Here is a 26,119-nt window from a genome sequence, read left to right as displayed (position 1 = left end):
GCTCTCAGAAGAAAGGTGCTGAAGCCTGGCCTCTCTTTTCTCTTGGTCTGGATTAGTTTCAGCCTTGTCACCAGAGGGCTGAAGGATGGCCTGGAGAGCTTCTCTCTTGACCAAATGGGGCAGCAGGCTAATTTGGGCTCCTGATGGCATCTAGTAGCAGCTGTTGGGGAGGGAGGTGGCAGTGAGGACAGAGTTTCTGAGAAAACAGTCCTCAGGACAGTAGGAAGCCTGGCTTCATAGCCTTCTCCATTGCCTACTTGCCTTTATGCTGTTTAATCTGTGGGTAATGGGGAGAGGCCCGTTAGGCACAGGAAGCTCTGGAAGCAGATGGCAGAAGCCAGGGGTATTTAATCTGCTGAACACAACAACCTGCGTTTTGTTTTCCTGTCTCAACCACTGGGGCCATAACTGTTTATCTGCCAGTGTGGGTCTCTCTGGGAAAGGGCTTACCAGCATCAGGTGCATCGGCCCTGGCTGTGGCCTGCAGGGCAGCTGGAGGCTTTACGCCTGAGCCAATGCACTCCAGCAGCGTGAAGAGCGTGGCCCAGTCATCACTTGAGTGGATGTTGGCTGCGTTAGTCTTAAGGAGTTCATGGAGCCCATAGGCTACCTGGTGACTGACTCGGGACAACACGCTGGGCTTCATTAGTAGCAAAATGCGCAGGGAGAGCAGTACCTGGGGCAGGAGATGGGAGCAGGAAGTGGAAAGTGAGCACACGCGTCTTGTCTAGCCTCCTTCCCCACCAGCCTCCCTAGGCTAGTGAGGATAGTTTTGGCTAAGACCCAATTTAGGGTACTCTGTGGACAGATGGCCAGGGGCAAGAAAGAGGCAGGTGTGGTTATAAAAGGGCAACATGAGGGATCCTGTGGTGTTGGAACTATTCAGCATCTTGGCTAGCGGTGGATACACAAACCTACGCAAGTGCTTGAATTGTGTAGAACTTAATACACGTATGAATACAAGTAAAACTGGGGAAATCTGAATAAGATTAGTGAATTGTATCAATGTCAGTATCTTGGTTATGATACTACACTATAGTTTTGCACAATGCTACCATTGGGGTAAAGTGGGCAAAGTGTACAGACAGCCCCCAACTTACGATAATTCAACTTAGATTTTTTTTGACTTCACAATGGTATAAAAGTGATACACATTCAGTAGAAACCATACTTAGAGTTTTGATTTTTTCCAGGGCTACTGATATGCAGCACAATACTCTCTTGTGATGCTGGGCAGTGGCAGGGAGCCACAGCTCCCAGTCAGCCATGCCATTATGAGGGTAAACAACTGATGCACTTAGAACCATTCCGTACCCAGACAACCATTCTGTTTGCCACTTTCAGTACTCAATAAATTACCTGAGATATCCAATACTTTATTATAAAATAGACTGCATATGAATCTATAATTATCTCTATTTTAAAAGTTTAATTTTTAAAAAACTGAAAAAAAGACCAGTAACATTATGCAAAACTACAGCATAATATCATAACCAGGATACTGACATTGATACAATTCACTAATCTTATTCAGATTTCCCCAGTTTTACTTGTACTCATACATGTAGTAAGTTCTATACAATTTAAGCACTTGTGTAGGTCTGTGTATCCATCACTAGCCAAGATGCTGAATAGTTCCAACACAACAGGATCCCTTGTGTTGCACTTTTATAACCACACCTGCCTCTTTCTTGCCCCCATCCCTAGCCCCCGGCCATTTGTCCACAACTTCTAAAACATCGTCAATTCAAAAATGTCATATAAATGGAATGATATAGTATATAACCGTTTGGGATTGGCTTTTTTCACTTAGCATAATTCCTTGGACAGTCATGCAAGTTGCTGCATGTATCAATAGTTTGTTGCTTTTAATTGCTGAGGAGTATTCCATGGTATGTATGTACTACACTTTACGTTGAAAACCATCTGGGCTGATTCTAGTTTTTGGCTACTACAAATAAAGATCCTGTGAACATTCATGTATAGGTTTTTATAAAAGTAAACTTTCATTTCTCTGGGATAAGTGCCCAAGAGTGCAACTGCTGGATTGTGTTGTAACTGCATGTTTAGTTTTATAAGAAACTGCTCTATCATTTTACATTCCTACCAGCAATTTATGAGTGACCCACATCCTTGTCTGCATTTGGTATTATCACTGTTTTTCACTTCAGCCATTCTGACAGGTGTGTAGCGGTATCTCATTGTGGTTTTAATTTGCATTTCCCTGTTGGATAATGATGATGAACATCACTTAAGCTTCTTCATGTGCTTATCTGCCATCTGTATATCTTCTTCGTATCTTTCACCCATTTTCTAATTGGCCTGTTTTTTTTTTTTTAACTGTTATGTTTTGAGTTCTTTTATATTTTAGGTATTAGTCTTTTTTCAGATATTTGATTTGCAAACATACACTCCTTGTCTTTACCTCCTTTTCACACTGGGCTCTCATAGAGTAGAATTTTTAATATTGATGAAATCTACCAGTTTTTCCTTTTATGGATTGTATTTTTGGTGTCAAGTCTAAGAACGTTTTGCCTGGCTCCCAAAGATATCCTCCTATTTTTCTTTCTAAGGTTGCATAGGTTTACATTTTACATTTAATTCTATGATTCATTTTGAGTTAATTTTTCTATAAGGTATGAGGCTTAGGTCAAGGTTCATTTGTCCCCCGCCCCCCCACCATGGATTTCAATTGCTCCAGCAATTAAAAAGATTATCCTTCCTCCACTGAATTGTTTTTGCACCTTTGTCAAAAAATTAGTTAGGCATCTTTGTGTGGGTCTATTTCTGGGTTCTCCTGTTACATCGATGCATGTGTCTGTCCCTCCAAAAATACCACAGTGTTGATTACTATAGCTGTATAGTAAGCCTTAATATCAGATGGAGTGATTCCTTCCATGTTTTTTCTCAAAATGTTCAGCTATTCTAGGGCCTGTGCTTTTCCATCTTAGAATAAGCTTGTCTATGTCTACAAAAAAACCTTGCTGGGATTTTCATAGGAGTTGCATTAAACTTACAGATCAATTAAGGGAGGAATGACATCTTCACTACGTTGAGTTTTCCAATCCATGCATATGGTATGCCTCTTCATTTATTTGGGTCTTCTTTGATATCTTTCATTAGCATTTGTAATTTTCAGCATACAGATCCTATACATGTTTTGTTAGGTGTATAGCTAAGTATTTGATTTCATTTGGAGCACTTGTAAATGGTTTCATTTTCTATATGTTCATTGTTAGTATAAAGAAATGTGATTAATGTTTGTGTATTGATCTTATATCCTGTGACCTTCCTGAACTCATTTCTATGCTGTTTGTCTTTTATAAATTGGGTGAAGAGATCTCAGGAGGGTCCTAAGCATGAGAGCCGGGAAATCAGGTATGGGGCTGGGACTGCCACAAGGCAGCAGCCGTCCAGCCCTACTGAGCAGAGGTGCTGAGTACTAGCTTCTTGCCTGAGGCCATTCCAGATTCACTCCCAATGTCCCTGTTAGACTCCCCTAGCCCTGTGGTAGGTTACTGGGCTCATGCTATGGGGCACTAAATGAAGTCTCTGTCTCAGGCCATATCCATAACTGATACTGTGGCCTTAGTCCCTTGTATACCTTCCTGCCCTCCCAGCTGCACTCAGCTTACCTGGCCACTGATCTCTTCTCTCCGGAGTAGCCGAATGGCTAGGCGCAGCAGCCCCACCACTGCCCGCTCCACAAGGAAGCAGAAGTCCTGTGCCTGGACACATAGGTGGTATAGATGGTCTCGAACAGTCTGCCACACACAGCCCACACGGTCCCTGAGAAACATAAGGGATGAGGATAGTCTCAGCTGTAAAGGCCACTGGGCAATAAGCCTCTTTTTCTGATTGAGGCTAGGTCCTTCAGGGCTCAGTGGTATTATACCCTAAGCAGGCAGCTATAATGAGCAAGCTTCTCCTCTACTGCCTATAGCTTCATGTACTTCTTGTCCCTAGAGCCCACTCTGCAAGATTACTCCAGGCTTCCATCCCTTTGGCACAAGCCCAGTATGAGGCCTGCCTAAAGACTGCCTTCTACCTGTTCTCCAGCACAATCCTCAGCAGCATCTCCAGGCAGAAAGCAGCATCCTCTTCATCATAGGTCTCTTCATCTGGTGTCACTGAGACCAGAGCCTGGAGGAGAATAATAGCAGGAAAATAGGCATGGAGGAGAAGCCAGCCACTGGCCCATCCCTGACAGAAACTGAGGCATACACCACTATCGCTGTCTCCCCTCCCAGACCCAGCCAGCCCTTTCACCCCTCTTCCCTCTTCACTCTGTACCTTCATGAGCTCCTGCAGTGACTCCAGCTGGAGGAATTTGCTTTCTGTGATCATCTTTTCTGGGTCACATTGCTAGAGGGGGCACAAGAGAGGGGTTACTGATAAGGACTAGAGGGAAGAGAATGTTCCCAAGAAGCCAGGGAGAGAGGGCAGAAGGAGTCAGCTCTGGTCACAAACCCTAGATGACCCTATTCTTCAGTTCACAGGACAGTGTCTATATAGTAGAGAAGGGTCTAGGCTTGTTCACCAGGGGTAGGCAGGGGCAGTTACCTTGATACAGTCCAAGGCCATTCTCTTGGCCTCTTGGTTCTCAGTGGATGGGCCCCGCACGCTAGACTGCTCAGTACCACTTAGTGTCAGCCAGCTCACGAAGCTCAGCACTGTCGACTCTCCTCTGTAGAAAAAGAGTACAAGCTCTAGTGAGCTCCAGAGTTCTAATCCTCCCTCTGCAAGGTCTCCAGCCTCTGATTTCCCCTCACCGGTTTGATGGTGTCTCTTCCCGTTGTAGAGAGATCTTGCCATTGGGATCCACAAAATCTTCTACCTGGAAAATCAGGTCAAGAATAATTTCTTTCCACATTCCCTCTGCATTTCCTGCTCTGCCATGCAAAGTTTTCTGGCTTTCTTCCTGTTGCCCTCTGCCCTACACTATTGACTGGGCCCCTCCAATTGATGACTGGCAATGACTTCTACCAGCCTTCCTTTACAGCTATCCCCATGGCCAAAGATCTGTGGTCTTACATTTGAGGCGTTCCTGGTAAGTTTCAGCATGCATCAGGCCCACTGCTACTCTCAACCAGTTCTATATGCAGACAGTACTTAATCTTGGAGCTCTTGCCTTGTTATTATTGATTAGTCTCCTACCAAGAATTACCTCCACCATAGCCTTGGGCAGCAGTTGGGCTCGGAAGAGCTGCAGCATGGCCTCCATGATATTCTTCCAGCCCTCCCGCAGGATGTCACCATGACGATGGGCCAAATGGAATACTGTCTTGGCTGCAATGTGGGCTTTAGGGTTGCTTCCAAACACACTGGGCAGGTTCTCAATGGACTGGAAAGGAAGATGAGACGAGGCTTAGGGCCTGGCAAATGTCTTGAAAGGAGATTCTCTTTGGCCTCTACCTATGGTTCCTAAGGGTCCTTCTGCTAGTTCTGCTTCAATCCCCCATAATACTGGTGGGAAGGGCTACCCTGGCTAAGGCCTTCTCCACTATTGCATCTCCTCTCTCATCCCCATTATATGAGGTAATGCTATTCTCATCCTAGGGTGTGTCAGACAGAAATGGCTAAGCTCTACTGTAGTCCAGGGGTAGTGAGAGAATATGCTGATGGAAACCAGCTCCACAGATAAGGGTAGGTCTATGGCTAAAAGAGAGGTCTTTCTTTGGAACTCCAAGTACACAGTTCCTGTCCCTGCTCACCTCACTGCTGAGAGCTGTGAATTTGCATAGAGAGATGATGAGATTGTCAAACACATCACTGAGGCCATAGTGGGCGGAGATCATGGCGCACTTCCTGTAACGTCACATACCAGATACAGTCACTGAAAGGCCAGGCAGCCCTTCCAAGTCCCCAAGGAGGCTTGCTTGGGATTCTTCCCTAATCAGTCCCAGGAAGAAACCTTTGACTCTTGAGTCTGTTTAAGACTGAGCTTTCCCAAGCTTCAGCCTCCCTGAAAAACTCAGGAGGAACCCATTCTAAGGAAAATAAGAGTAGGAGTCAGAGAGGCATGGAGGCAACCAAGTTAACTCAGAGAGGTGGAAGGAGATCAAGACCAAAGTCAAACTCTGGCTACCTGAAGCCTGAGATGGCTTTTTGGATGATTGTCTCCTCAAGGCTTTTGTCAAAGACATAAGAAAGAGCAGCAATAGTGGGGCCCCAGGTCATGGTGAAGAGGTCAAGATCGTAGCTGCCAGCAGGCACACGTAGGAATATGCCTTCTGGGGTAGCACCTCGATGAAGCAGCACATTCCATACATAATTCTCCCGAACCAGGCCTGTCTGCTCCTCAGGCATCACAATTTCCTCATTCCTGTCAGGAGGTAACAAAAGGAGTAGGTGCACTGCTCTGAACCTGACTGGTTACAAACTGGTTACAAACTAGGGCTTTCTACCCATTACTGGCACTTTCCTTCAATGAGAGGTCATCAAAACTGCAGCTCAGTGGTCTGCTTCCCTCCCCACCAGTGGCACCAAGGAGAAAGAAAAGAAGCATTCCATAATCTCCAAGCCCCCTCTCTAAGTGGGCCTTTAGTTCTATAGTAAGATCTCATATTCTTTCTGGGTATGAGAGGATGAACAATTCTACCTTTTCTGATTTACAGTAAAAACCTAAGTGTCCCAAACCTCACCCTCTAGTACCCATCTTGGGTTCTCTACTAGCCCCATAATGCATCTTGCAAGCTAGACAGGACAACCTAGCTTCTCTGCGTTCGGAAAATGGGGCGATGACATTCCACTTAGCAGGGGCAGTTTGGATCCTGGCTCAGGGTACTAAAGTTCTAGTACTGTTCAGGCTTCTTTAAGGAATAAATCAGCTGGGGGAGAAGGGGCTACCCAGATAAATTACGATGCTAAATCCAGGGCATATGAGTCACTGCAGTCTGACGTGACTCCAAAATCTGGAGAAGGAAGTAGCGTGCTTCTCCTTAACAGAGATGCTACACCATTCTCTACGCGTACTCACTTGATGGCATGGTACATGTCCTCCAGAATGTCTTGCTCAAAGTCCTTGCCTCCATTCACACCTTTTAGATTTTTGCGAAACTCCTAGAGACAGGGCAATAAGCTTTACCCCCCACGTGTCAATGCTGAAGCCCCACTCAGGGAACTCCTGGGTCTGTGGTAAATAGGACTTTAGGAAACAGTAAGTGACAAGAATCCACTTCCCTACCCCAGTTCCTCTTTTGGATTGGTCAGCGCCCCCTGACTCCCTTGGACAGAAGCTTGTCCATTGTGCCCACTGGAAAACCCATGTCCTTCCTGCTACCTCCAAAGCTGTGCTGGAACTGCTCTGCCATGGCTGGGATCCAATCTTACCTCCAGAGTCATAGGTGCATTCTGCTTGCGAACGTTGTGGTTGTGCTGGTCAGTATTAAGCATGATGACAGCATAGGCCAGGGCAAAGCAGGCATCGCTATTGGCAAATGGGGAGCCATTACAATTCTGAAAAATCAAAGACCCCACCTATGTCAATGCCCTTCTCTGGCCAATCAAACCCTCACTACCAACCCACTGGTCAATGCTGATAAAGAGGGCAGGTACCAGCCAGAAAGAGGCCCATCTCTTGCCTACTCCTTGATGGAAGCTGGCCCCTCTATGGGAAAGCTCACTGACATTGCTCTCAGCCTTCTTAGGAGACAGTAACTGGGTCCTTCAGTTGAAGCCACAGAAACCCTTAGTCAAATTAATTTGGGATGCTGGGCTCAGCCCCTGCCACTCAAACTCACCCTCCAGTGTTCTGTGAATGCCTCTAGCAACCTCTGGATGACCGGTGCTTCCCCGGGCAAGCGGAAGGCTTCCAGGTAGAGACGGAGAGCTTCGTCCAGCCGCAGACCCTGAAAGCTGAAGGTGCTACAGGGAAAGAAAGAAGGACGAAAGGCTTAAGATGTATAAGCTGCAAATGTTGGGTGCTCTATTAGCTACAGTTCCACTAAGCTTCTCCTATTGGAACAGAAGAGGCTGAGAGCTCTGGCAAAGGGGAGGTATCTCCTGGTCATCTCTAACACAGAACCAGAATTTGACAACCCCTAAGCTTAGTACTCTTCACATCAGTGTGCTCCTACACAGAAACCTCATCCCTGGAACCCAAAACCTACCCTGTGCTCAGGAACCCTACTCCACCCTTTTGCAATATTCTCTATATAGAATGGAATGGTGCCCAAAGCTTTCTTGCTGGAGACTCTTTCAGATCCAACAGATATAAATCTTGGGAAGAGGAAGAATGTATGACCTGGGTCACCATCAGGAACTGACTGGTACTGTTTTGAACTGTCTGTCCCCCCAGACTGATCATCAACTATGTCCCACATTTCTTGCAGTTTCCTCACCTCACAAAGCTCTCCAACAGGTCAATGTTTTTGCGGTCACTCACAAACTCTCCAATCATTTTCTTGTCCAGCCGAGGGTTCTCTCTCAGCCACTGGGCTACCTCTGTGTTGTCCATTGGGATGGTGAGGAGACCTTTCTCTTGCAGAAACTGGATCCCCTTCTTTGGTTTCTGGTTGAACTGCTCTGTGCCAGTGATCAGCAGCTAGAGAAGAAATACAGGAGGTGTCAAAAGCTGCTCTGCCCCTAAACCAGACAAGGGCAGGTCTCCATCACAGTCCACAGCTGGTAACCTAATGGGCTCCTAGGACATGGTTCTAAGTCACTCCAGAACTAAGGCTGAACCATATTGGCCCCTAGCTTTCCCCAATCTCCATGTTTAACTAGAAGTAGCTGAGGAGCTCCTTTTTACTCCTTTTCTGAGTGCTAAAGAGGCATAGCACTCTCCTCCAACCTGAGAATCAGAGAAAAAAAACAGAAGAAAGAGACTAGAGAAGGTTTTCTTTTCTCTCCAGTATTAGAGCCGTTCCTGGTATCTGTTTACAGACTAGCTCGGATTCCCCTTCTTTCTTTGGCTTCCTAGCTCTTAAGGCCCTGTGGTTTGAAAGACAAGGTGAACTAACTGCGATGATAACTTTTTGACTGTCTAGTCACAGCCCTGCAATCAAGGGCACACATAAACCGAAGTCATTTAGGCTGGCCTTACGAGGAAGAAAGGGTTAAATAGAAGGTTTTCTTTGTGTTAGAAAACCAAAAAGTACAGTTATTTGAACTTTACTAAAAAGCACCAGAATAAATGTCAATTCCCTTTTATTGCCAATCATCACCCCAGAGCTCGAGATGACCAATAACCTTCGGTGACCCACAGGATACCAGCTCCCAGGGCTCTTGTCACCACAAGTAACACTTGACTCTCAGCTAGGGCAGCATTTGCCCAGGAGTACACGATAGGAGATGCCGATTACATGGCTTAGGAGTAAGGAAAGGGCTTCAAAGGAGATTGGGGGGTTGCTGAAGCGCCAAGAAGCTCAAAAACTAGCCTTGGGAAGCTGTTCAGTGGGCTTAGACTCTCCCTCATTCTCTGAGACAGAAACCCTACAGAGAACACCCAGTCAGAAATGGGTAGAGGCTGAGCTCTGGGGATGTCTATATATACCTTCTTTTTATTCTTAATTGCAATCAACTCCCGTGGATCTGGCAGGAGACAGGAAAATCGAGGTGGCTTCCGGGTAAACTTTTTGTCAGCTAGGAATGGGAGGAAGAGAGGGAAACACCAGTAAGACCTCTTTTACCAGGATAATGACTTTTGGAAGGATGTCGATATACTCTCTAGTGAAAAAAAGGATGCCTCAGAAAATTTCCTGTCCTCATCAGTCTTCCACTTCCTTAGAAGTCCTATCTTCTAGGGCTCCAAATGTTTTCTTTCCTCTCTCTGGGTCTGAAGGCATGGTGAGCAGCCAGTGTTCATTCAGGTACTACCCTAGGGTATTTCTGCTCCCCTCCCCTCTGTTCTCTACCAGGCCTTCCAGTTGAGGGGGCTTAGGATGATGGACACCCAGTACCCACCCCCAGAGTCACCAGCTTCCTCCAGATCACTGCATCCTGGTTTCCCATGTTCTGCTGGCAGCCGCCCTCCACCTGGCACATGCAGGCCTGCGATGTCTGGGGCCATGCCTATAGCCTTCCCATCGCTGGCTGCTCTCTCAGCTGGTAAGAGAAAAGAAGGTAAATGAAGACTGACGGTGTAGGAAGCCAAGCAGAGCTGCAGGAGAATCAAGCTTCAGGCCAAGGAGACCTGCATGTTCCCACACAGGTCATCAGCCCTGACAGGACAAACCCAAGCCCAAATAAGTAGTCACTACCCCACGTCAGCCAAGCATTAGATTCTACAATTTAATAAAAAGATTACCCAATCACTTTCCCTGATCTTCTGCAACCTCAATCTCAAGGAAAAGTTAGAGAAGATTAATTAGAGTGGAGGCAGGCACTGGGGGTAGGAAAAGGTAGGGCCTGGAGCTTTTAGGCACCGAAGTTCTATATCCTTTAATCTATATTCTCTTTTCTCCCCATAAAGAAATAACAATTCTGTAAAAATAGCTAAAGCGTGGAAGAGGAGAAAGTGAGAAGTCCATGAGTCCTGCTAATGTGCCAGCCTGGTCTATGATTCACATCACCAAACCTCGGAAACACAGAATTAGGAGTACTTTGGAGGAAGTGACATAAGGGTAGGAGAAAGGATTCCGTGAGTAGAGAAGGGATAAAAACATAGAACCCTGGGATCCTCAAAGAAAGAAATGCCTCTCACTATTGTTGGCTTCTCGAGTGCCATCTACTGCCTCACAGCCAGGTCTGGCTGCCTCTTTCTTTTCTTGCTGGGTAAGGTTGTTGAGGACTTTGGCTTGGCAGTGGGCCTCAGTGCTGTCAATCACTGTCAACAGGGCATCGAGAGACAGCAGGTGTGTTGTATAGAGCTGACCAGACACAGGGAAGGCATTCTGGAAAGTAAACAGATCCAGGAGACTTGGGGTTAGAATACTTTCCCAAAAATCCTAAAACCGCCCATAACTTCTACATTGCCTTGAGAAGATACACTTCTTCTTCTTGTTCCCCAGCTCTCAAGCGTTTCATTCCCCATATGTAGCATCCTCACTACCACCAGAGAGATTTCCTTAATAAAGTCGTCTTTCTAGAGGTCAGTAATAATGCTCAGCACCTTGGACAGCAGCTTGGTGAGCTCTTCAAAGAGGTTGGAACAGTAGTAGTCACAATCATAGTTGATATAGAGCTCAGTGACAAAGCTGGGGATGTGCCAGAGTTGCACAGTGGCCTCCAAAGCCATCTCCTTCATCTCATAAGGCATCTTGGGGTTCTCCACAGTGATGATCTCCATGAGCTTTTTGATGTACATCTGACAGTAATCCAGTAATTGCCATTTAGGTGGGGAAAGGATTCAAGATAGGAAGAGACAAATTGGACAGGAAAAACATTAAACAGGAAGCAGACGCCTAGCCAGAAGGTATGCATTAAGAGACACTTAATGGTATTCCATCCCCTAAATACATCCCCCTCTTTGTCCTTCATGATGGGGGAGGCCTGGCTCTCTACCTCGTACCTGATCCAAAACAAGTTGCCCACTGCCCTTTTTGTGCTCTCTGTGTGAGCCTGATTTGGTCCCATTCAGAGTTCCCTTTTGCAATTTAGTGGTGAAGCTAGCTTGACTTGCCTGCCTGTGTTGCAAAAGAACTGCAGACAGAAGAGTTGTACCCACTCATGGTGAGATTACCTGACAGTTCTCATATTCGGGTTCTCCCATTTTATAGCCAGCCAGGTTTCTCTGGGCACCTTTTAATTTCTCCACTAAAGAGGAGAGCCAATGAACCAAACTATGGAGGCTAAAAGCACTCTCCTCAGAAGCCACCAAATCCCACTCCTGCAGCATGACAAAGCTGACCCGAATGAAGGTGCCATATATCTTCTAATTTTTTTTCCAACTTCAAGAAACTCACCTCTAATTGAAACTTGAGGTGCTCCCTCATGCTCTCAAACAGTAGGAAGCATACCCGCAGGGAAGCAGCATAAAGGTTCAGTCGCTCTACGCTGAGTAGCTGGAGATCACAGTAGGATGGGCTATTAGGTTCTGAACCTGACTATGGCTCAACCAAGAGAAAGCAGGACAGCAAACTGTGGGAAGTTGTCACTAAGGTCATGTGCTCTGAGGGAACTCTATATCTAGCCATTCCTATGTTTCCCTTTGGTTGCCAGAGTCCCCGGGGAACTACTGGAGTCCTCTTCACTATGACTACTGGTCAGTAGGGGAGGTAGGTTCTTTCCTGGGTCCTATACTCTTCACATGAATCAGCCAAACCTCCCTGTGTTCCCCTGGCCCTTGAAAGACCCTGAAAAAAAGCCAGGTGTTCGGAGTCCCTCTAGAAATCCAGTCTTACCTGGAATAAGTGGCGGCACATCTCATCCTTGATGAGGCCCAAGAGGGTTTGGCACTGGGCTACAGGGGCTGACTCGAGAGCCACTGTCAGCAAATGCAGTCCCATGTGGATCATAACCTCTGAGTTGTGGCGGTCGTGTGGGTTGGTGAGGGAGATGAGGAATCGGAAGAGCTCACGGATGCAAGGAAGACCATAGGGGACCAAAGCTGTGCCTGGGAAAGGCCAGGAGGGAAGTGGGACTGCTAAGAAACAACTGGCTCGATCACTTGGCCTAGCCTGCTCTGCATTATACAGGCAATTTCAGATAAGTGATTCTCTTCAGGAAAAAAATGTTTTTTTTCTGGGGCAGTAAGGAGACTAGTCTCACTTATTGAAGGGAATCAGAATTGATGATCCCACCTTTCTGTTAAAAGTCCCAAGCTTTCTATTCTTCCCTCTCACTTCCTATTGTCCACCAAACTCCCTCTCTGTGTAAGTTAGGGAAGGGCTTCATCCAATAGTCCTCTTGCTTGATTCCATTTCCTGACTAGAAAATGCCGTAGGACTTGGACCAGCAGACACCTTGGGTCTAAGATGGTTTAGGCTCAGACAGCTTAGTGGGTAGGATGGGGGAAGCGCCTGCCTGAGAGTACTCACCTTCTTTCTGAGAGGACTGTGTAAAGCGCACACCCCGGGGGTTGACGTAATCCATGTCATGGACAGAAGCAGAGTCAGAGTGGTCAGCAGGAGATGTGCACTCCTCTAATACTTCAGGGATGGATTCCACGGATGTTGATTGGGCCTTTTCCACATGGGCCCCTTCCTGCTATGACCAGTAGTGGGGAGGATACAGGAAAAGAGATGAGGCAAGAGCAATTGGGAACTTATTTCTCTTAAGTATCTGTCCTCCAAGTGTCTCTAATGGACTGCGGGTGTAGGGCCAGCTCAGTGGGCTATGAATCAATGCAAGATGGTTCAGGGAAGGAGTATGATGAAGGACTCAGAAAACATCACCTGAGGCATCAGTGACCTTCAGTGACTAGAACCCCAGAGGCAACAGAGGCCCTCAGGAGCTTGGATTTAGATCATTAACTTCCAGAAAAAGCCATGGCCAGCATCCTCACCTTTGCCAAGTACTGCATGTATGCACAGCTTGAAAATCCTGTGAGCTACCTCTCACAGTGAGTCATGCTGTGGTTTTTCTAGGTAGCACAGCTAATTTTAGGAAACAGGGAAGAACCCCCTGCCCCAACCTTCTTTTGAGCCAAGGCCTGGATAAAGAGCCAAAGGATCAAGCCAATTCCACAGTAGAAGACTAGACAGGGGTCTTTAGAAATCAAAGCCGTACCTGGGGGTCAGGTTGCTCAGGAACCCCTAGCTCGCTGCTGCCAGGCTCTGCAACTGTGCTATACCCTGGAGAGCCAGGTTGCTCCAGGTCAGTGAGGTCCTCTTTGGAGGTGGTCTGGGAGGAGAACTCCAGGCCACTGTCTGTAGAGGGGCTGACCACTGCTGAGGCAGCTTCTGAACTTGCAGAGGAGATGGGAGTGGGTACATCGATGAAGGGCATGCCACCTGCCAAGCAAAGTGAGTGAGGCTTGAAGAAAAGAGACTCTGTGGGAAACACATACCTTCCATGGTACCGTTTGTTTGTTTTTCCTAGACTGCATATTAATTTCTGCATATGCTTGGTCTCTAAAGTAGTCAGAGTCCCACTGGAAGGAGAACAACCTTAAGTCACTGAGAATTGCTAAATGGTCACAGTTTGATCTGACCTGGAGTTTTCCCTTTTTGCTCTCAGTAGAAAGACCACAGCCCCTCAATTAGTTGGTCTTCAGTGTCAAAATTCCTGAGAGAGGAAGGAACTTTTCTTCTATCTATTCTAATCAGAAGCAGCAGCTCAGGGTACTCACCAGTGAGGTTAGAGGATAAGGTGGTTCCACTGGGGGTGGGCAGCTCTGAACCTGGTGTGACTTTGGTCATATGGCGTGGGGGTCGGGGAGATCTCTTCTGTTTCTTCCACTTAGATGAATCACTCATGCCTCCTGCTCTCATTTTCAGCTGGAAATATCACACCTCATTAGCATGGTATTCAAATTAAGATTGTATCCCTAGAAATCTCCCTTCTTTTAGTCCTACTGGTCCCTAGAAAAGAGTCTATACCCCACATCTGTGCCACAGTAAGAATCTAGACCATCAGAGCACATTCCTACTCCTCCAACTTGCCTTCTACTCTTGCCACTTTAAAGGTCAGCCTGAGAGCCTCCAAGTGGAAGGTGACATTCTGGTTTTAGGCTGGTCATTGATAAGGCCAGCCCTCATACATCACTCTGCTTCCCTGAATACTGGGTGGCAATCCTCAGTCCTGTAGATGGTGCCTGACCCTCTTGCAGAAAGCGTAAGGGCAGGGGGTCCTTTGCCCAAAGCTGCAGATCTTCAGGCCCTGGGTTCCTGGCCTTTCCTCCTCAACTACCTGCATAGTAGCCTCCTACTCCTAGTTCTTATCCAACTGTGAGAGTCTACTCCTTCCCAGCCAAACTCTTAGCTTTCCTATTACTTCATGAACTGGGCCTAGATCCTAACCATATCCCTTACTGTGGAATGTCTACATCAAATTGGTCAAAGGTTCATTCCTTGGAATTAAGGAAGGAGTGGCATCCCAGTTGATTTGTGGAGTTAAGGATGAAAGATCATGTCGCGCTGCTGCTCTGCTCTCTGCTGCTCCCAACTTTGGTATATAAATGAGACCTCCTGTCCTTCTCACTGTTGGTCTTTCTAGAAGCAACTTTATGCTTTCAGATGGTAAGACTACTGATTTCTTGGACTCTTGCTCTATTCCATTTCCCTTCCTCTTGCTGCATTTCTCTCTCTCCTATAGCTTCCTTTTAGTCACAAAGGAAAATCTTTATCACCCATTGACTACTTTAGGGTATAAGTTTTCATGCATTTTCTCCACCCTAAGTTCACAGCTACTTTGTTTAAGCCCATTTCATTTTCTTAATCCTGATGCCTTCTCAATTACAGTTTGTATCCAGTCCTTCTACAGTTATATCAAACTAGTCCTAGATTGATAGACCATTCCTGGAATGGGCAACAGCAGTTCTCTTCTAGGAACCATTAGAATGACTCTAAAAGAGAGTAGAAACAATTTTTCTCCCTGCCTCTTTCTAAAAGCTGAAAATACCCATATTATCCTTGGCCTATTCAATTCCTTCTGCTATTTGAAGGATAAGCCCCCCTTCCTCCCCCAAGCCCTCCAGAATCTGGACAACCTTTGATCCTTTGCTTAGAAACCACATAATTCTTCCTTCCATACTCATATCTCCACCCATAAAGGAGACATGCCCAACAGCTGAGCCCCACCTCCAGCTCTTAGTAACATAGCAACAGCCTCGCATTGGATTTACACTTTTTGTCCCTGCATCTCCAAAATGCCAGCAGTCATATGCCCAGAATAGAGCTTCAAGTGCTCTGAGCACTGTGATTAAGCAGGAACCAGGATGCTCCCTCCAGAAACCACTGAAGCCCAAAAGAAAGTTCTGGGGGTAAGAGTCAGTTAAACATGCAGATAGGCCAGAAGTCCAAGAGATCAATGAGGGAAAAGAGGAACCTCCTGGTTTAAACTGGAAACTGTCACTGAGCTCCAAAAAGCACTCACATCTGGATTGACTTGTGTGAAATATCTTTTCTCTCCAGGTGGCTCCCCAATATCAGGAATTCCAGGTAGTCCTACTTCCACGGAGAAGCCCCGTCATTGAGATTCCTTCCCACACTAGGTTCAGTCCTTCCTGTTTCCTTCTCTATCCTCTGCAGAGGTAGCTCTAACCTGATCATTTCAATGAATGTTCTCTGCCTCCTGGATTGAATAGAAGTTGAGAGGCTGCCAGTTCTTACAAGTGTCTCCTTTAAAAGTATAGCTGTGCTCCCTGTTCTAAGATCCTAAGGTGGGGGGGGAGGGGTGAGCAGTTCATGAAACTCTACATCACCTTATCCGTATAACTTTTTATTTCCAAAGGACAATATAAGCTTTATAAAGAAAGGGCAGGTCCTAGATTAATAATCATGGCAAAATGGTGGGTAGCCACTGAAGAGAGCTGCAACTTGAGACTAGGCAAGCACACAAGTGAAACTAGAGACAAGGCATGCAAAGAAAACACAGGCCTATGGACTGTCTAGTGCACACACACACACAAAACACACAGAGTTCTTTTTATCTTCAATGACCTGGATGTCCACAGCCACACCTCTAGCATGCACACTGTTATGAGAGCTTAGATAGCCCATACCTCCTTCTCTCCCTCTTCTTCCTAAAGCAGGGATATGGGGATTAGGGTAATCTTTGGCTTGCACCTCCATTCTAAGTTCCCTTACTTCAAAAGGACGGAGGTCACCTTTGCAGATCCCAAAGTACTGCCAGTGCCCTGGGCTAACCTGGGACCTGGCTCCTTTTCATCCATCTAGAGTCCTAAACCTTAGAATGACCCCTTTAATGGTAACCAGGAAAAAAATGACCCCAACTAGACAGACTACCCTTTCCCTCAAAACCAAGTTCAGGCATCCAGCTAGAATCAAGGACTGTGCTTAAGCTTTCTAATGCCAGCTCTGAGACAGGGAGAGGGCAGAAAAGGGAAGGGTCTTGTTTGACAGTTCCTCATAGTTCCCCTAGAAATGGTAGATATTAAGCCTCCCCACAAGACGTCGGCAGGACCCAGGCTCTCTTTCTAGGCTTACTACATAACGTATTATCAGTTCAAGGCTTCCTTCTGCCTTCAGGCAGCCAGATGCCCCACGAAAATTCCCAACACTGCGAAGTTACAAACACATGCAGCTCTTCCAAAGCCGTGCTGTGTTACTAGGGAGGGGTAAATTGTGCTCTACACAGTGGATATGAGACCCAGATGTTACATATAAAAAATACACATTTAAATAAATAAATAAAAAGGGGGTAAGGAGAGGGAGAGGGAGAGGGAGAGAGACCTTGAGGTTCTTAAAGAGTAGTACCCTCTCTAACTGGTTCAGGGCTTTGGTCTGCTCCCCACTACTTAGCTCCAGTTTGTTGAGGAGACATGGAGAAATCTGTGAAAGACAGGCAAACGAACGATTTAAGCAGAGTGAAATAAACTCAGACGCACACCAACAGGGCACAGGGCAGGAATGGGGATGGATGGCAGGGGAAAGGGGAAGGTTATGTGCATGCACCGAACAGCCAAGGGTCATCTCCAAGGGCAGAACCTCTTAGGGCTGCAAGCAGAATCCTCATCAGAGGCCTGTGAAGTCCAGGGCTTCAGTTCAAGATAGAAAGAGGCCATTCTTCTGAACACCCTTCTTCTCCTAGCAGTTTGAGAACCTTCTGATCTGGAGTCAGACTTGATTTATCTTGTCAACAGAGGCTAGCCCAAGCATGAGCCCAGTCTAATCCAGTATTAGGATGGGATTTGAGGTATAGCCTCTCTAGGCCTCCTACCTGCTGATAAGACTAGGCCCTGAGGGGATGGCAGGACTTTCACCTTTATCAACATACATTTTCAGCCCAGCCTGATGGGCCTCACCCAGTTTCCATGAAGGACTGGCTCACTAGCTTACATGGTGGGTCAACAAATATAGGCTGGAAAGGAAAGGTTGGGGAAGGAGAGGTACCTGGGAAAGAATAAATTTCTTGGTAAAGGAGCGATAGCTATTTCTAGATTCCAAGCAAACCTGTCTAGGCGAAAGTATGTTTTTGCTAAGCAAGGGTATCCAGGAAAATCTCTATAGTACAGAATTTGGGAGATCGAGGTTTGGATGAGGGATAGCAGGTCATACCTTCTTCATGTTGGTCCCCATATAGTTCTTGGGTTCTTCTTTAAACTGAGGTAACCTGTAAGATAGAAAATCCCATGGACTGTAATTAAGGATAGTAACAAATCTTCCCCTCCATGCCAGCCACAGCCCAAAGATGCTCTGGGCCAGAGCATGCTATCTCTTAGGAAAAGCTAGGAAAAGAAGCAGGCTAATTTCACCCTTTTTGGAGCTTCACTGAAGAGCCACAGAAATTGAGGGACCTGTGACACAGATACTTTCTAAAAAAGAAGGTAGTCATGAGGGAAAGGTGACTAAGTACCCTTGGAGTGTGGAGGCTCTTTTCATCTTTAAACTGACTCCTTTCTGCTTGTATTCACTAAGCAAGTATTGCTGAAAGCCATGATATGGGGAGAGGGCAGTCTATCAAAACCCCAGGAGACTGGGCATAGGGTGAGAAGTAAAAGGCAGGTGGAAGTTTTGAAATTAGTAAATTTGAACCTGAGAAGTAAGAAACAATTTGCAGCAGGGTCCAGAGGCAGATCTAGTCTGTAGATAATAAGGATTATTACCCGTGCCCCCTGCATTGGCAGCACAGTGTTAACCACTGGACCGCCAGGGAAGTCCCTAATAGACTATCTTTAAAAGCAATCTTAGGTTCACAGTATACTGATTTCTCATATAACCCTTGCCCCAACACATGCATAACCTCTTCCATTATCAATATCCCCTAGGGGAAGCTGTAAAGCCCTCGCCTCAGCTCTTCTCAAAGTTAGTCTATTGAAAGGAAGTACAGAAAACAGGGTGTTAGGCATAGAATGAAAAGGTCTCCTAGGCCCTAAGTTGAGGGTCTTGACGAGGTAACAACTGTTTTGGTTTGTGGGGATGTGGGACTTTCACTGCTAAAATTGGGACAGTCGGGCAAACCAGGATTGTTGGTCACCCTAGACTTGGTCCTTCCTCACAGAAATCGGGCTGAGCTCTGGGAGCTCAGCAACCTGTTCCAGGCTCCCTTGAGTTTGGCTTCCTTTCTGGGTTCCCTTTCCCAGCTGCTACCTGCACAGAAACAGACACAAGTTTGGGAAGCAGAAGTTCTGTCAGCCTAGATCAAATAACCCTCTGCTTCCCCCTGAGGCCAAGCCAGCTCCCTCCTCTTTCTCCCTTGCTTGGTAACCCTGGTCCTAGAGCACCATGCCCATCCATAATCTCAGTGGCCTCTGATGTGGCTGTGGGGTTGGCCAGGTCCCTGAAGTGGCTGTGTGGAAGCAAGCAGGCTCAAGAGGCCTGGGCAGCCGGGTTGAAGCAAACAGCAGCAGGTTTACCTTGTGAAGAGCAGCTGCACCATGTCTACGAGAGTGTGCTCTGCGGATTTTCTCAATAACTCTGCACAGGCAAAAACAAATAACACAGGTGTCATTACTTGCCGTGCTATTATCAGGAGGCTTCTCAGAGCAGACTCCCCTCCAAACCTTGTTTACTAAGGATTATACCAAACTTATTAAAACCAGCTCCAGTTCAGCCTGGCGGCCAGAACATCACTGGCCCACTAGATGGCACTACTGAGTCAGGATAAAAAGGGGGAGCAATGATGTGTTCTCAGGGGTTGCAGGCTGGTGTCAATCCCAGAAACCTCAAGGGAGGGAGATTTGGTTCTGGGCTGAGTCATTCTGGGATCCAGCCCAATTCTTGCCCTGGCACAAAAAGCTAAGGTCTCTATTCTAGCTGCACAACAAATTGTCAAGTACAGAGACTCCTAGATCCCTATGGCTCCACAAGGTAGGTGATGGAGAAGTCATGAGTTTTCCATCTCTCTGGGACTGACAGACAGCATCCTGTATTCATACTCACAGATACTGGCCCCAGGAATGGTGAAGGGCCCAGTATTCAAGCACCTACCACTGAGCCTCATTTCAAAGCAGATCCGGAAGCAAGACTGCATAATCTCACACACAGATTCATTGGTTAGGTGGGCACCTACTGGGGTCAGCAACAGAGTCCGCAGTACCTACCAGGAAGAAAAAGGAGAGACCATGATAAACACGGCAGGCTGGGTGAAGAAGGGTGTACATGAGGGGAGAGAAGCTGCCTCCTGTTTTTCTAAGTCTCCTACGGAAGCACTCAGGGGTGAGAAAGAGGTTAGCAAGAGCTGACCTTGCTTCAGTTTGGTGGGGGGTCTCCCAGGAGCTTGTCTTAGGAACTGTGTCTTTACTCTGCATGACCCCAACATAGTTCAGCACTCATTCCAACCCTAGCCCACAAGCCCAACGGATGGATGGCACAGATACAGTCTGCCAGAGGTACAAGCCTATTAAGGGTTCCAGTATTTGATACCAATTCATTTAAAGCTTTTAATTATTTTCCTTAGAAAAAGCTTTTACTTTGGGTACCGGAGCTGCTTGTTTGGAAACAAAGTAGCTCTCTAAGCCCCAGTGGAGTCAAAACACAGCTTCAAGCTGCCATCAGGCTCCAGTAGGTAGAGCCAGAGGCACCAGCTCCTGGCCATTAGCCTAATTGCTCTTCCCCTCCATTTACCTGAAGGATTTTCATCAGGACAACCTCATCGCTGGCAGGATCTGTGCCCACAAAACGGGCGTGGGTGACAGCATCTGCCATGTTCTCCATGCCCTCTGCCGTGCCCTCATGGGTGGGATCTGCTCCAACAAAAAAGAAAAGATGTGTAGAGGAGAGACAGAAAAGTCAAGACATCCTGTCTAGAGACTGTTTTGAGAGACTTTGGTTTTCTCCTCTCCCAATTCCCTAACCCATGGCTTCTTGAGCTACCTGAGAATTTTTGCCCATAACTGGCTTTAATAAGCATCTCAGCACAAACTCCACTGTGTAAAAGTGGTTCTCAAACTTAAACATATATCAGAATCACTTGGAGGGCCTGTTAAAAATAGAAATTGCTGGGACTTCCCCGGTGGCGCAGTGGTTAACAGTCCACCTGCCATTGCAGGGGACAAAGGTTCAATCTCTGGTCCGGGAAGATCCCACATGCCGTGGAGCAACTAAGCCCATGTGCCACAACTACTGAGCCTGTGCTCTAGAGCCTGTGAGCCACAACTACTGAGCCCACGTACTACAACTACTGAAGCCCACTCGCCTAGAGCCCATGCTCCTCAACAAGAGAAGCCACGGCAATGAGAAGCACGCGCACCTCAATGAGAAACATGCACACCGCAATGAAGAGTGGCCCCCGCTCACTGCAACTAGAAAAAGACTGCATGCAGCAACGAAGACCCAAGGCAGCCAAGAGTGAATAAGTAAAATAAATAATAAATTTGTAGAAAGAAAAAAAAAAAAGAAATTGCTGGGCCCACTCCCAGAATTTTTGATTTAGTAGGTCTAGCGTGGGGCCTGAGAATTTGCATTTCTAACAAGATTCCAGGTAAAGTTAATGCTGCTGGTCAGGGGACCATACTTTGGAAATCACTGGTGTAAAGCTACTCATTTCATAGAGGAAGGGCCTGGAAATTTGAGGTTTTGGCCCAGAGCAAGGGCCGAGTAGGGCCAGAGCTTTTTTTTTTTTTTTTTTATAAATGTTATTTATTTATGTATATATGTATGTATGTATGTATTGGCTGCGTCGGGTCTTCCTTGCTGCGCGCGGGCTTTCTCTAGTTGCGGCGAGCAGGGGCTACTCTTTGTTGTGGTGTGCAGGCTTCTCATTGCGGTGGCTTATTTTGTTGCGGAGCATGCGCTCTAGGAGTGCAGGCTTCAGTAGTTTTGGTGCTCGGGTTCAGTAGTTGTGGCTCGTGGGCTCTAGAGCACAGGATCAGTAGTTGTGGCGCACGGGCTTAGTTGCTCCGCGGCATGTGGGATCTTCCCGGACCAGGGCTCGAACCCGTGTCCCCTGCATTGGCAGGCGGATTCTTAACCACTGTGCCATCAGGGAAGCCCGGGCCAGAGCTCTGAATGCCAAGGTTGCAGCCTTTCTCTTTTCAGATGTTCTCTTTCAACACATCTCTCTCTGATTGCTTTTGGAATGTTGTGTTCAGGTGCAACTGAGGTAGGGGAGTAGGGGGAAAAAATGGACAGTCACTGCTGCCAATACTCATATTTGGGTGCCCATTACAGCAAATCAGAGAACTCTTCCTGCCTTGGTTTCATTCCTATTTAAAACAATATGTCATGGACAAGAATCCTGTAACTAGCTTAACTAAAGATTAAGGAGAGATAAGGGACAAACTAAACAGGACTGGAGGCTGGCTAACTGGGGAATAGGAGGGAGGGAGACTTTCAGCTGTAAGAGGGGAGAAGCTAGCTCTGACAATCAGCACCATGCTGGAAGCTAACACAAATGCTGCCAAGGAGGAAACTCTGCTCCCATTCATGACTTAAATATCCAGAAGGAGGACTTCCCTGGTGGCGCAGTGTTTAAGACTCCGCCTGCCAATGCAGGGGACACAGGTTTGATCCCTGGTCTGGGAAGATCCCACATGCCGTGGAGCAACTAAGCTCGTGTGCAACAACTACTGAGCCTGCATGCCACAACTACTGAAGCCCATGCGCCTGGAGCCCGTGTTCTGCAACAAGAGAAGCCACCACAATAAGAAGCCCACGCACCGCAACAAGGAGTAGCCCCCGCTCGCCGCAACTAGGGAAAGCCCACGTGCAGCAACGAAGACCTGATGTAGCCAAAAATAAACAAATAAAATAAAATAAATAAATTTATAATAAATAAATAAATAAATAAATAAATAAATAAATAAATAAATAAATATCTACAAGGAGTAGCCAAAGAAGTGACCTCCATCAAGGCCTACAAGGGTCCTGCTGAACTGCCTGGATTGTTCTTGAAAGGGGAGCAAAAGTAGGAAAAAAAGATAGGGACGTGACAAAGCTTTGTGAGTGACAGAGAAAAATGCTCCAGAGGTGGCATGGTGTAAGCTAGGAGAACCTCCTAGTTTTAAGTGTGGGAATTAGAAGAAATTCTTACCATTTTCTCTTTCTTGGTACCTGAAATTCATGGAGTTCCTGAGTTTGAAGCTCAGCGGATGGCTGAGAAACCAGAACATTTCTCTTGCCACAATGAGCCAGAAAACTTTCATCACTTGTGAGTGGTTTTCATTTGTTTTCTTTTTTCTCTTCCATCCTGGTTAGTCTCTGACACCTAGTCAGACTCTCTTTGCCCTATTTACTGCATGCCACTACTCAGTATCATGAGCGGCTACTTTAGAGGTCATGCAGAAGGAAGCCAATTTCATGATGATCTACAGTATAGGAGGTGACCCAGCTCCTTCTATCACACCAACTCTCCATGTTTCTCCCAATCAACACGGAAAATCCTATACTCTCAAGGCTGTTGCCTGAGTCCTCTCTCACAGTCCTGCTGGACAGGGTCCTTTATTCAGGCCTCCAGGGTCCACAGAGGGACCTTTCCTTGTTCGGGAAATCCAGGACCTTCTCAGTGCTGTGTAGTGTTTCAGAGTTCCTAGTGAATGGCAGCCTTGCTCCCAACTCCTGGGGGTCTATTTCTTCCCCTCTTTCAGTAGTCTCCCTAGGTAAAGTGGTTTAAGTGCTACTGATCTTTTTGTAGCTCTTATCCTCTGAGCTTGAATGAAGTAGCAAAGTTAATTTTCTAAAAAGGTAGGTACAAGTGACAGGTCCTTAGAACCACAGGCAGGGCCTCATAAGCCAGGCAATCAGAGGCACAAATCCTGATCTGGCAGCTGTGTGGGGCCAAACAAAAGGCTGGTCTTTGGAGTAGGATCTAAAATAACCCTAGACGCCTTGGGTCACAGGGCTGAGAGGTGGAGGGCAGTTCCTTCCAGAAGGGCAGCCTAAACAGAAGGTTGGCTCACTTAACAGACCTTGTCTTCCCCAGGACCCCTTCTTTAGAATCTCCTCCTTTCCTGGCCACCCTGGAGAAGACTGCAGGGAAATCTGCCAATCTTATCTCCTTTGCCTTCTGGCTTTCATATACTCCTTCCCGTTCCTATTCTCATGCCCACTGCAATCACCACCTCCAGCATTCTCTTTTCCCACCACAGGAAACTCCAGTGACCAGCTTGTCTGCCAACCCCAGAAGGGGGAGAGAGTAACACGGACGAAAGAGCAGAGGGAAACGGCATAGAGGGCAGCTGCTGGAGGCCGTGAAGAGAGATGACCTGCAGGTGGTGCTCAGGGCAAGGCTGTAAGTAGCTGGGCCTGATTTTTGCTTAGGAGAAGTATGAAGCTAGGACTAGGGTGCCTGGAGAAGCTCATGCACCTAGAGAACCTAGCTGGCACCCAGGATACCTGCTCCCAATCCTGAATGCTTCAACTAAGCAAATCCAACTTTCTAGAAAAGATAAAGGGTTTTCTTGCCTTGAACTGAAGGTCATTTTCCTTTCTTGCTAGCTACAGCCTGAGCTTCCTCTTTTCCTGTCTCCCTACTTAGAAACATGGACAGCTGCCTGTGTTCTATGTTCCTCACCCTTGCACATGGGCAGACAATAGGGGGAAAAAATTCGGTATTCTAAGTGACAAAACCAACTATAAAGGAATCCAAAAAAGACACCATAAACAAATTCAGAGATAAACAATAGACTGGATAAAATATCTGGACTAGATTGGGAGAAAATATTTGTAATACTGTGATAGACAATGGGTTAATATACACTATACAAAGAACTCCTACAAATTGATAAGAAAAACAAAAACAACTCAATAAAATAATAGGCAAAGGAGAATAAATTCAAATATTCAGCCTCAAGGAAATAAAAACAACAAAATACCAGTTTTCACCCATCAAATTAGCACAAATAAAGAATATCGATAATATTCAGTGCTGGTGACAGAGTGGGGAAATGGAAACTCTCAAACCTTACTGTTGGACGTGCAAATGATTTTAATCTTTTGGGAAAGCAAACTGGTAGTACATATAAAAATGTAATTTACACATGGCCTTTAAACCAGAAATTTCAAGTTCAGGAATTTGTCATACAAAAGGAAAATTAATAATAAAGACATATGAACAAGGATGCTTATTTCAGCATTATTAATAATGGCTTGGGGCTTCCCTGGTGGCACAGTGGATAAGAATCCGCCCGCCAATGCAAGAGACACGGGTTTGAGCCCTGGTCCGGGAAGATCCCACATGCGGCGGAGCAACTAAGCCCGTGAGCCACAACTACTGAGCCTGCGCTCTACAGCCTTCGAGCCACAGCTACTGAAGCCCGCGCACCTAGTACCTGTGCTCCGCAACAAGAGAAGCCACCGCAATGAGAAGCCCACGCACCGCAATGAGGAGCCCGCGCACCACAATCAGAAGCCCGCGAACTGCAACAAAGAGTAGCCGCCACTCGCCGCAACTAGAGAAAGCCCACGCACAGCAACAAAGACCGAATGCAGCCATAAATAAATTTATTAAAAAAATAATGGCTCAAAATAAGACACAACCTAAATATTAAATATTACTCAATAAGAGAATGATTGAGTGAACTGTATTATATCTATACTATGGAAATTATACAGCTACCGAAAAGAAAAAAAAAATCTTACCAGGGACTGAGGGGCAGGGGAAATGGTGTATTATTGCTTAATGATTAGAATTTCTTTTTTGGCGTGATGAAAAAGTTTGAGAAATAGATGGTGGTAATCACAACACTGTGAATGTAATTAATGTCACTGAATTATATACTTTAAAATTATTAAAATGGCAAATTTTATATTATGTATATTTTATCACAGTAAAAAAAGAACATACAAACTTCCAGTTATAAGATTAGTAAGTTCTGGGTATGTAGTGTACAGCATGATGACTACAGTTAACAATACTGTATTGTATGTTTGAAAGTTGCTAAGCGAGATCTTAAAAGTTCTCATCACACACACACAAAAGTTTGTTTCTATGTGAGGCAATGGATTTAACTAAACTTATTATGTTTATCATCTTGCGACATATGCATATATCAAATCTTTACACTGTATACCTTAAACTGATACAATGTTATATACCTCAAAAAAACTGGAGGGAAAAGAATAAATCAGATGGATAATTATATCATGTACACCTAAGTTAATACTATTAAATGAGAAAATACGTAGCACATAATCCTATTTTTATTTCTTTTTTAAAAGAGGTGGAACTTTATATA

At 46.1% G+C, this 26,119-nt stretch overlaps 1 protein-coding gene across 8 annotated transcripts in view; it reads right to left on the bottom strand.

Annotated features, from left to right (window-relative positions):
* Window positions 1-26,119, bottom strand: part of GBF1 (golgi brefeldin A resistant guanine nucleotide exchange factor 1) — a 122,117-nt gene that overhangs the window by 4,831 nt on the left and 91,167 nt on the right. For 2 of the 8 annotated variants that reach the window (XM_082408211.1, XM_082408213.1), the window contains exons 5-30: window positions 20,571-20,689; window positions 19,935-20,043; window positions 19,361-19,421; window positions 18,063-18,117; window positions 14,174-14,321; window positions 13,612-13,835; window positions 12,921-13,089; window positions 12,285-12,496; window positions 11,847-11,945; window positions 11,054-11,248; window positions 10,646-10,835; window positions 9,907-10,047; window positions 9,497-9,585; window positions 8,343-8,545; window positions 7,743-7,866; window positions 7,333-7,458; window positions 6,980-7,062; window positions 6,089-6,325; window positions 5,715-5,808; window positions 5,168-5,344; window positions 4,773-4,837; window positions 4,564-4,687; window positions 4,294-4,365; window positions 4,049-4,143; window positions 3,636-3,789; window positions 451-676 (exon numbers count right to left, since the gene is read on the bottom strand). In XM_082408211.1, the coding sequence (XP_082264337.1) occupies window positions 451-676; window positions 3,636-3,789; window positions 4,049-4,143; window positions 4,294-4,365; window positions 4,564-4,687; window positions 4,773-4,837; window positions 5,168-5,344; window positions 5,715-5,808; window positions 6,089-6,325; window positions 6,980-7,062; window positions 7,333-7,458; window positions 7,743-7,866; window positions 8,343-8,545; window positions 9,497-9,585; window positions 9,907-10,047; window positions 10,646-10,835; window positions 11,054-11,248; window positions 11,847-11,945; window positions 12,285-12,496; window positions 12,921-13,089; window positions 13,612-13,835; window positions 14,174-14,321; window positions 18,063-18,117; window positions 19,361-19,421; window positions 19,935-20,043; window positions 20,571-20,689 (3,591 nt within the window). Of the gene's footprint in view, window positions 1-450; window positions 677-3,635; window positions 3,790-4,048; window positions 4,144-4,293; window positions 4,366-4,563; window positions 4,688-4,772; window positions 4,838-5,167; window positions 5,345-5,714; window positions 5,809-6,088; window positions 6,326-6,979; window positions 7,063-7,332; window positions 7,459-7,742; window positions 7,867-8,342; window positions 8,546-9,496; window positions 9,586-9,906; window positions 10,048-10,645; window positions 10,836-11,053; window positions 11,249-11,846; window positions 11,946-12,284; window positions 12,497-12,920; window positions 13,090-13,611; window positions 13,836-14,173; window positions 14,322-17,237; window positions 17,337-18,062; window positions 18,118-19,360; window positions 19,422-19,934; window positions 20,044-20,570; window positions 20,690-26,119 lie in introns of all 8 variants that reach the window. The other 6 variants (XM_082408212.1, XM_082408215.1, XM_082408218.1 and 3 more) reach the window with 5 other exon arrangements.

This window comes from Balaenoptera borealis, assembly GCF_965194805.1.
Source record: "Balaenoptera borealis genome assembly, chromosome: 10".
Lineage (NCBI taxonomy): Eukaryota > Metazoa > Chordata > Mammalia > Artiodactyla > Balaenopteridae > Balaenoptera > Balaenoptera borealis.
Note: the sequence above shows the minus strand (reverse complement) of the source record. Positions and strands in the feature narration are given on the sequence as shown.